This window comes from Neolamprologus brichardi, chromosome 15 (genome assembly GCF_056152115.1).
Source record: "Neolamprologus brichardi isolate AB-2024 chromosome 15, ASM5615211v1, whole genome shotgun sequence".
NCBI classification, from domain to species: domain Eukaryota; kingdom Metazoa; phylum Chordata; class Actinopteri; order Cichliformes; family Cichlidae; genus Neolamprologus; species Neolamprologus brichardi.
This window is the reverse complement of record NC_142118.1, coordinates 24,607,299-24,617,500: the sequence shown is the minus strand read 5'-3', so window position 1 is coordinate 24,617,500 and position 10,202 is coordinate 24,607,299. Positions and strand designations below refer to the sequence as shown.

Here is a 10,202-nt window from a genome sequence, read left to right as displayed (position 1 = left end):
TACTTCAGCATCTAGCTAGTGCTGCAGAAGAGGAGTGAGCATAAAGGGAGAAACTTTTTTTAGGTGTCAGGTAATAGGACACAGTGTGTTGCTAGGTAAAGATCCAGCTGCTGTATTTTACAGGGAGAGAAAAGAAAGAGAGCTAACTTCACTCAGAGATGGAGAAAGATAAGAAAGACAGGACAGGAGATGAAGAAGAGTGCTTAGATTTAAAGGGAAGGACTGCTCATTAACAGCACACATGTAAGTCCTCGTGTTTTTAAATCTGTACATGTGACATTGTTTTTTCATATTGTGAAACCTGCTGCTAAACAAACTGAGGCAGACTAGCTGTGTTATTTAAAGGCTGCACGAAAATCCTCTGCATGTTAGTGCAGGATAAACAGGTTAGTTTGCTGCACTGTGAAGGATTTACAGTAAAGAACAGTGTGTGACTGGTGCACAGTGGCTGTGGTTTCATGGTCACAGTTAGCTTACATCAAGTGTAGCAGAGATTCATATGAATTTCAGTTGATGATGATTGTATAGTGTCTAATATAAAGACAGTACAAACAGTGTACTGTCAGAGTAGAGGATGAAATCAGCCAGGACAACTCAGGAAACATCTGCTCACATCTGTTTGAATTCTGGTGTGTACATCCACAAAGAGAAGCAGGTCAGCTGATCACAACCTGTACACTACAAACACACACACACACACACACACACACACACACACACACACACACACACACACACCTGCTGAATCCACTTTAACCCATGAATGTACACATTTCCTGTTTAGAGGTAAAGTCCCCCTCTACAATGGAGGCACTAGAAAACAAAAATATCTCTATTTTACTTTTCTTTTCTGCAGATTTAAGCTGAGTGTAATTAGCATTACATGTTAAAGTAAAGTTTGTATTCCCATCTACTGATACTATTTTATTAGTACATTATAATAACACAAAGCTCTGTTAGCTTTTTCCAAAAATAGAAACGCCTTCCAAAGAGCTGCTTTTTTTTCTTACTCTAAGTACATTTCAGAGCCAGTACTTTTTACTTTTACTCGAGTAAAGAAGTTGAATCAGTACTTCAACTTTTACTGCAGTATTTTTAACACTAGTATATGTACTTCAGTACTGAACCAAACACAGTGAACAAAAGTGACATGAATGATTTATTACATATATTTTACTCATTGGGTTGCAGATTGGGGGCTAAAGGGTTCATGTTTAAAATAAAGGATTATAAAGAGAATCTAGTCTAGAAGAGCCCCAAAAATAAATATATTGAGCTGGAAATGAGCTTAAACATATTTTAGTTTGTTTTTTTCTTTACTTTTTACATTTCAGATCATTTAGGAAATTTAGTCTCGGTGTACTTTATATAGTAACGTATCAGTGCATGCGTATCTATACGGCCTATCAGCCTTGAATCTGGTTTGCAGAATTCTTTAGGTTTATATGTTTTTAAATTCATGTTACTCTCACCAGGGCCTCAAACAAGCTTTTTCTTTCTACGCTGGTACTTTGAGTCTTTGGTGGAGGCGTCAGAGACGTCTCAGGTTTACAACCCCCCACCCCCATTCCATCTCCTGCTGTTACCGTAGTGACATGAGCTGCAGGAGACAGTTGCCGTGGAAACGGGAAGCACGGGGATGCTGTTGAAGGGAAGTCACCAAGAGGAATGTGGGAGGAAGAAAAATAAAATAAAATTAACCCTCCAGACGTCCCTGAGGGCTACTTTCTTTTCTTTTTTATTCACACTGTTATTAAATCTGGTCAGAGGTAAAACCCGGGATAATTACCTCTGCATGAACCAAGGAACTAACCTGAAGGAGGATTTATTACAGCACCGCATCATTTAGTTTGACTCCCATTTTCTACTAAAAAATAAATTATTCAGATTTAGAGCTGAACCCGAAACTGTTCACTGTTTTTACACAAAACCCAACAAAATCAAACACACAGGGCAGAGACCCAAAGCATCAAAGACTCAAAGCCCCAAAAAGTCAAAGAGTGAAAGACTCAAAAGCCCTTTTCAGCGTTTTCAGATTAACAGTCAGGAGGATTCGGTGTCTCCTTTTAGCTTTCACGAGTTCTAACATGAGGAAGAAACTGAAGATGACTTCAGCCTGATCTAGGTAAACACACCTGAGCTCAGAGACAAAACTGCTGCTCTTCTTCACCAAGCTGGACAAAAACTCCAAAATAAAAGCACCAGAATGATGGCTTCAAAATAAAAGAACATTCCTCCCACAACGATACATTAGACTTTAATCTTTCCAAACTACTTTGGTGAAATTATCAAAAACAGAACATTAAATTATTAAAATTATTAGGAAGTGGTGAAATTAACTCAGAAAATGTGAATTTAATCCAGATTGATGACTCTGATCTGTTTATTTTAGTTCTTTTTAGTAATTCAGGAACATAAAAATAATCCTCCCTGAAACTCTTAACCGGATATTTGAAGTTTGATTTTAAGGCCTTTTTATTTTTGTGACCTCACAGGGGCCATCAGCTGGGGTCAAAGGTCACCTTCAAACCTTTACACGTTAGACTATAAGCTGCTGTTACTCACTCAAAGGTAAAGAAGAGGCCGCAGGTGAGCAGGATGAGGACCAGGGTCAAGTAGAAGACCCCAGTCTGCCGGGCCATCATGATCCTGCCGTCGCAGTAGAACCTGTTCCTGCCTGGGAACACCTGCCACTTCCTGCGGGGACTCCGGCTCTTGTGGCCGGGGCAGTGGGCCGGCTCGGAACCGTCTGCGGGGGGCGGGCAGCTGCCGCCACGGGTGCAGATCTGGTTGTACCGGCCCTGCTGGTCCAGAGCCGCGTGCTGGATCTGAGACATGCGTCCACACAGGTGAGCGCGCAGGTACTAAAGACTGAAACATAAACCGGAGGTGTACGCGCGCTGCCGGTGCCGCGTTCAGGGTCTCCGCGTGAATCTTTTAATAAGGAGTCGGAAAAAAGACAACGGATCCGTCATCTTAAAAGGAGAAACACGCTTTTTGTTTCGCGTTATTTTATAAACAAACACGAACTCGTGGTCAGACGCACGCGCGCTGAATCCACGTCCAAGAAGCTCCCCCAGCTCCCCCGCCTCGCACCCTGATGTGCCCCTCACAGGCTGCAGTCCAGGATTAAATCCCGGGTTAAGGACGTGGGTCCGGGTCTGAGGACGGGAGAGGATCCAGGGTGTTGGATGGTCTGAGTCTGCGAGGAGGAGGAGGAAGAGGAGCAGCAGCAGCAGGAGGAGGACATGGAGAGCATCCCGATCCTCCGCAGAGCTGCACAGATCCTCCACTGAGGTGGTGATCCACTCTGAGAGGATTTAGCAAGCCCTCAATAATTAATAATAATTAATCATTGTTCTACTGTACTCTCTGGGCTTTGTCTTTCATGTTACTTAAACGCTGACTGGTGAGTTTCTATGAGTATCATTCGTATTTCCGGGTTCGCGATTTCTGAAAGTAACTGAAAGTGGTCGCTTAATTTGTGGTCGCTGGATCAGAATCATATCCGGACTACAGATTCCTTTTTGTGTCCTTTAAAATGTTTGGGAGTGAGACTTCCTGTATGAGCCCGACATAGAATCTTTTTTTAAAAATAGACGATCTTTGGTTCGGGATTCCGTCTCTGTGGCTCTTTGCTCTGTGAAAAAAACCAAACAAACTAAAAAATCATAAAATAAAGCTGTTGTACTATTTGTACATTTAAGTTTATTCTGTGTTCTCCTTTAACATAAACACACTTGTGTTCCTAGCTGCTTTGTTTCTGCTCGGACGTTTTACGGAAACGGACCGAAGCAACATGACAGTTGAGGAAGACCTGGTTGTGACCGCGGGAGCAGAACGAGATGAAGAGGCCAAACTGCAGGTGTTAAAAGGTACCTGAGGGGGTCACCTGACCGGACTGCTGTCCACGCTGGCAGGAGCTGTTCGTAGGTTTCTGTTGTTTGTTTTTCTGTTCGAGGTCACGACAATGTCGAGCTGCTGCGCCAGACAGGATTCCGCCGCATAAAAACACAAGATAAAGCATTTTTTCCTGAAGCTTAGATGTTTTCTGCTCAGTTCCGCTAAACAAAAAAGTCGAGTTGACTGGTTATTTCTGATTTAGTTACTAAATTATTTTCGTCTTCAGTCCCTTTCAGCAGGTCAGACACTTGTTCTCAAATTCAAGTCAAATTATTTTAATGTCTAATCGAAAAGTAACTTCGGGTATCACGAGTTTTTGTGTTTTAGTACTTGTAATTAAAAATTATAGAAATAAAGAACTTGCTTTGAGAGTTCTGCACAGAACAAATGTGATAGGGATTTTTGTTGTTGTTGTTTTGAATTCACAGCAAGCCACCAGACCCCATTCAAAAAACATCAGTTTTCAGGAACGTCAGTATCGAGGAGAGAGACTCGTGTGTTCCTGCAAATAATATCTTTTTCTAGACGACGCCAGACTCAGTTCAGAACTATTGCATTTTAAGGGTTGTCTTTATAAAGGAGCATTTGAGAAATGTTATAATGTTATTTTACTCAGGCTGTTTAATTAATTTTCTTTGGAACAAACAGTTATTTTAAATGGTAAATGGCCTGTATTTGTATAGCGCTTTTACTAGTCCCGCCTAGGGACCCCAAAGCGCTTTACACGTCCAGTCATCCACCCATTCACTCTCACATTCACACACTGGTGGAGGCAAGCTACAGTTGTAGCCACAGCTGCCCTGGGGCAGACTGACAGAAGCGAGGCTGCCATATTGCGCTATCGGCCCTTCTGGCCAACACCAGTAGGCGGTAGGTGAAGTGTCTTGCCCAAGGACACAACGACCGACACTGTCCGAGCCGGGGCTCGAACTGGCAACCTTTCGATTACAAGGCGAACTCCCAACTCTTGAGCCACGATCGCCCCTAAATATCATTTATTTAAGTAAACCTGCCAAAGCTCCTTTTTACAGTTCAGAACACTGACACTGAAATGGAACCTCGGTCATCTCAGATCTCAGGATCTCACATCTCAGGTCTACACATTAAGCCTCTGTGTTTCCACCAGACTCCATTCAAACTCTGTTCGATTTAAGGTTCTTGTGATTTCAGAAATACAGGGTGGGCCATTTATATGGATACACCGTAATAACATCATTGTTTTTCTTGTGACATTACCAATAAGTTTGATGTGTCACATGGCCCTCTTCCTATTGAAAAAACAAAAATTGTATCCAAGATGGCCGACTTCTAAATGGTCACCACCCATCTTGAGGAGTTTGCCCCCTCACATATACTAATGTGCCACAAACAGGACTTTAATATCACCAACCATTCCCATTTTATTACGATGTAATAATCTGTACATCAGCAGCTGTGCAAAAAGATTCAGACTATAAGGTGAAACTTCAGAGTGGCACCTGTTAGCCACTCTAACTCTTTCTCCTAAAGGTTTTTTGCTGTTTACATTTGAGAAGCTAGATGTAGAAGCATCGCCTGTGTCTGCTTTAATGGAGTGGTTGTGAACTTGTGGCAATTTCTCACCTGAGTGAGATCACTTCCTGTGTGCAGGTGCAGCATTTCTGACTACGGTGGCGTCCGCAGGGATGATCGCAGGATTCGGCTCCACATTGGCGCTCGCCAAGAAGAAAAGCCCGGAGTGGTTCAACAAGGTAAACTTAACCTGAGCTCACAGTGCAGGTGTTTGTTTCTCTCTCAGAATCATAACTCAGTCAGAAACTCATTCATGAAGCACACATTTGTAGATTGTCATCACTAATAAACATCTATAAATCCTCTGAAACAGCAGGAAAACGTTCTAACTGCACAACCTCACAGAGAATCTCCATATTTTTCACTTGTTAAAAGGTAGACGGAGTAACGTTGTCACCCGGCGGGTGGGCGGCGTGGACACCAAAGTTTGTGAAAAACGAGGCGACGTAGATGCTTCAAATTGTTACCTACTAAATTTCAAATCTCAGTGACCTCGACCTCAAGGTCAGACGTCAGGTTTTCCTAAAATGTTGTGAATGCAATACGATGACGCAGGATTTTGAAATTGATGCCGTAGGTGTGTCTACTTGGAGGCAGCGCCGGCAGTATTTATACTTTTATTGAGCTGAGGCTTATCATCAGTCTTTGGAAACTTAAAAATTGTGGATATTTTAACTTGAAAATGTAGCTGGACTGAGGATCTGATGGATGGCACACACTACTTCCGGTCCTTTTTCCACCCATTCAGAGGTTTCAGCGGTGCTTTCATGAGAAGCTAACTATGCTAACAGCAGCTTGTTTACGGCCTCAGCCTCCTGAAGACAATCGATGGCTGTCCGCACATCTGCGATGACGTCTCGACCTGAAAATAGACTTTCCGTGAAGTCCTGGCGCGTGGCGGCCACAGCTGTTTGAGTTATTGGCGACTGGCGGGATCCGATTAATGCTGACGCACATGTGAGATAAACTTGACGTGAAAGCACAGACGGATCTATTTCAGTCACAGACTCGTCTTTGTGGTCGTCTCTGAATCGAAGCCTTAGGCTGAGCTTCAGTTAGGAAATGTAAAATCTGATTAGAGGGTTGAGGTCATTAAAGTGCAGCTTTTACTCTGTTTCAGCTGAAAAGGAAAGACGTCAGCTGTGCTTCCTGTCCTCAAACTTGGAGGTTGTAAATCATTCAGGGAGGTGATGGAGGTGTGTAGAGAACATCTTGCACAGATGAGCTTTTATTTTTTCCTCAGATTTCCTTCTGAGGAAATAATGGCCACCAGCACCAAACTGTTGAAGAATTGGAGAACCCGAGCACTGGAGCATCCATTAAAACGAGATAATGGCGTAACACTATTGCAGTTCATGGCGATTGTATGGGTCATTTTCACACTGAAGGAGTTAACCTGATGTCACTCAGAACTTCAAGCACCTGTTAGCCATGAGTCACCAAAACACCCGAGTGAAGAGCTGAAGTTAGTTTTCGAGAACCCTTTCAGGGGTTCAGGTTTGTCTGAGTGGCGACCTTCAGCAGCAGCTCTTGGATTTTTTTGTGCTCACTCTGAGGGTGAAAGTTACTTATTTTTCTATAAAGACAGGTTTTACAGATCTACTATAGTTTTTTTTTGCTTTACATTGCATTCTTGGCCCCAGAGAAGCTTAACGAGGAGATCGTGCTGCCACCCCTACTGCTAGGCCAGTTAGCCTCGAGGAGCTACAGAGATGTTTTTCTTTTAGAGCTGGAGCCGTCCAAGCAATCATCATGAGGTGTGAAGCGGATTAGCTCGGCGAGAGGGAGCACCGGGAGCTGATGGGTTAAAACGAGAGAGATTGCCACGCTCGGACCACATGTGATCGAACCGGGCTTCAGGATGCAGCAGGAAGTGATGTGGAGGGACGGCACAAACCAAGAGCTGACGTAGTCCAGGACATGCTGCAAAAACATTTCTGTGATTCTGTGATATTTATCTGTGAGCTGCTGGAAGGCATGTTTGTTGGAATTGTTCCAGTTTGATTCAGCACAGTTCAGATTCCTCCATCGCGTGACAGAGAGGATAACCTCACTCTGCTCCACCAACCGGACGTGCAGCTGACACTTTAATGTCCGTTTCAGCTATTTGTTGAATTCCCTCACGTTTTTGGCTGTAAAAGTAATTTCACAGCTTCTGGGAGAAATAATTCCCGTAAGAAACGGGGAAACGTTTCTCCCACTGAAAACGCTACGTCCAGATGAACAGAATCAACTTTTGGAGAATTCCCGTAAGACCAAATGCAGCTGTAAAACCTGATGTCAGATTTTTTCCCTGCTTGTTTCCTGTGCAGGGCGTCACAGCGACGGCGGCAGTCCCGGAGAGCGGCGCATCTCTGGCCCTCAGAGCTCTGGGGTGGGGCTCGCTGTTCGCCTGGTGTGGAGTAGGCCTGCTCGGCTTCAGCGTGTGGAAAGTCCTCGGCGTTCACAGCGTATGTACCTGCAAACTGAGCGGGCTCAGTGCTGATGTTTATGTTTATTTCATAAATAATGACCTTTATTCAGTCAGGATTTTATCACCTCTTTACCTGAACCTTTCTTTAAGGATTATAGTCTCCGAGAGGAAGAAAAATAAATTTTGTGAAATAAAGGCAATTTATTTATGAATAATTTTTACAATCCTACCAATAAAATTACAATTTGGACATAATGTTTGAAACATTTTCAGAAGAAAGTGTTGAACTAAAATTCTGAGAATGAATTTTAGTTGTTAAAGTTAAAAAAAAAGTCTTAAGTCATTTCATTCCAGGAAGAAAGTGTATAAGGAAAGAGAGTAGTTGATATAGATGAGAAAGTTAGACTTCGTAAAACGAAACTAATTAAAACTTTCTTAATAAAGAAAAATCAAGTTGTAAAATTAAATTATTTAGAAAAATAAAATAATTACACATTTTTATGTTATTAAATATTCAATTTACTGAAAGAATGTGAAAAGTTCTCATTCTTGTCTTTATCTATTTTTTCTTTTTTGTTGGTCTAATTTTTCAGCTCCCAGAGTTCAGACAGAAGATGCAGTCCTTCTTCCCGTCCATCCCAAAGAGCGACATAGCTGGATCTGAACCTCTGGACTGGGATGCAGTCTTCAAGTCGAAGTGACTCAAATCATCAGTTGGTTGAAATCGAACGTGTACGCCGGCGTTTCTCAGACACTTGGCAGCTTTTTGTTTTTTCTGGAAGCAGTCGAGGAGCCGAATGAACCTACGAACCACTTTGATCCCAGTTTGGTTCTAATTTGGTTCCAGCTTGTCGAAAATGGATCAGCTGTAAGACGAACAGACTGAGTTCTGATTAGTTTTCCCCATAGAAGGCGATGGAAGCAGTTACAGTAAAGACCATGGAAATGATATTTTTCTCTGAATGTGATTCTATAATTTCATTCTGAGTTGCTGCTTTCTTTGTGTTTTCTGCTGCTGGCAGTGTTCAAAGCTGTGAGATGAATGTAAAGAAGGTAGAACATTTCTGAAAATACTGTGTGAAAGGATCAAAATCAGGAATAAGAGGTTGAGAAAATGTTCAGTGGAGTTGAAATATTTAAGGAAAAAGGTAAATGCAGTTAATATTGAGCAGCTGCAGTCAGTTATTCTTTTACAACAGAAATCACTAATGAAATGTGCTCTTTGCACCTTTTTCTTTATGTATCGCTCTGATGCCTCTACTAATTTCTATTCAAAGTACTCAGGATGTTGACAGCGTCAATCAGCACGCTTAAGGTTAGTTAGCATACACAGCATGTATCTGACAGCAGCAGCTTCATCACATCCAAGTTATCTGTTTCTTCGTCATGCTGGTACTCCAGTATACAGTTTGTGCATGCTGCATTCTCAGCTGCTGTATGAATTTATAACGTCTGTGTAGCCATGGATATCTGTGTTTCTAATAAAAGTAGAGGTCCCAGCACAGAGCCAAGAGGAACTCCACAGCTAACTTTTGTGGCTCCTTGTTCAACAAACTAAAATCTATCAGAAGTACTGGTGTAGTGTGGTTCTTTTAGGTCCTACATGAAAGTCAGCACCAAATTAAGGCCAAAGTAAACAAGCTCAGAGCTGCGCTCACAGTGCTCAACCAGAGTTCATGTACATTTATTCTTTAACATGTCGTGGAACATATAAAGATCTCATACTGAAGAAACAGCATCTGTCAAATCAAACAGGAGACGTTCTGGATGTAGAGATTTTCTTTTTTTCCTCTCTCTTTACATTTCTTATAACTGTTTTGATGTCAGCAACATGATATAAGTACAGTTCTGCCTGCCCTGCCCCAACTGACCCCCGTACCTCCTGTACATACAGTCTCTCAAATGAAACATCATGAAGATGAGTTTTTTTGTCCTTAAATACAGAAACTCGAATGTTCAGAGTTGTGATTATAAATTCATAGAGAGTCGGGACGCCATCTTCTGGAGCTTGATGCACATCAACTATTTACAGGAGGAGGATGACGGTGGAGGGATTTGATTGGTGGACAAGACATAAAGTTCTTAAAAACCCATTGGCTGATACTGCTGTGGTTCGGCAAAAATACTGATGGTCAAACGGCAGATGGTCAAATAATTCACATTAAAAAAAAACGCCCAAGCAAACATATTGCACCAGAACAAAGTACGTGACTGAACATCGGTGTTTCCTCTGTCATACCACGTGATAAAAAACAAAAACACCTATCTACAACACTATTTAAATAACCCCGCCCCCAAATCTAACTCTTCCCCCCCCCACCCCCCCCCACCCCCA

At 42.3% G+C, this 10,202-nt stretch overlaps 2 protein-coding genes across 2 annotated transcripts in view; one reads left to right on the top strand and one right to left on the bottom strand.

The window, feature by feature from the left end:
* The window catches only part of zdhhc14 (zDHHC palmitoyltransferase 14), a 21,215-nt gene extending 17,834 nt beyond the window's left edge, over nt 1-3,381 (bottom strand). The window contains exon 1 of the mRNA XM_006793434.3: nt 2,566-3,381. Within this exon, the coding sequence (XP_006793497.1) occupies nt 2,566-2,837 (272 nt within the window). The 5' untranslated portion in view covers nt 2,838-3,381. The remainder of the gene's footprint in view (nt 1-2,565) is intronic.
* A 380-nt stretch (nt 3,382-3,761) lies between these two features.
* Nucleotides 3,762-9,440, top strand: tmem242 (transmembrane protein 242). Its single transcript, XM_006793433.3, has 4 exons — nt 3,762-3,875; nt 5,533-5,633; nt 7,767-7,904; nt 8,461-9,440. Exons 1-4 carry the CDS (start codon nt 3,800-3,802, stop codon nt 8,566-8,568), a joined length of 423 nt encoding a protein of 140 aa, XP_006793496.1. The 5' UTR covers nt 3,762-3,799; the 3' UTR covers nt 8,569-9,440.
* The last annotated feature ends 762 nt before the right edge of the window (nt 9,441-10,202 follow it).

Bases quoted from the DNA above. Each gene is read 5' to 3' on its own strand.
- tmem242 (XM_006793433.3), top strand. From the start codon at position 3,800: ATGACAGTTGAGGAAGACCTGGTTGTGACCGCGGGAGCAGAACGAGAT. The intron at 3,876-5,532 runs GTACCTGAGGGG...TCCTGTGTGCAG, and splicing joins CAAACTGCAGGTGTTAAAAG to GTGCAGCATTTCTGACTACG. The intron at 5,634-7,766 runs GTAAACTTAACC...TTTCCTGTGCAG, and splicing joins GCCCGGAGTGGTTCAACAAG to GGCGTCACAGCGACGGCGGC.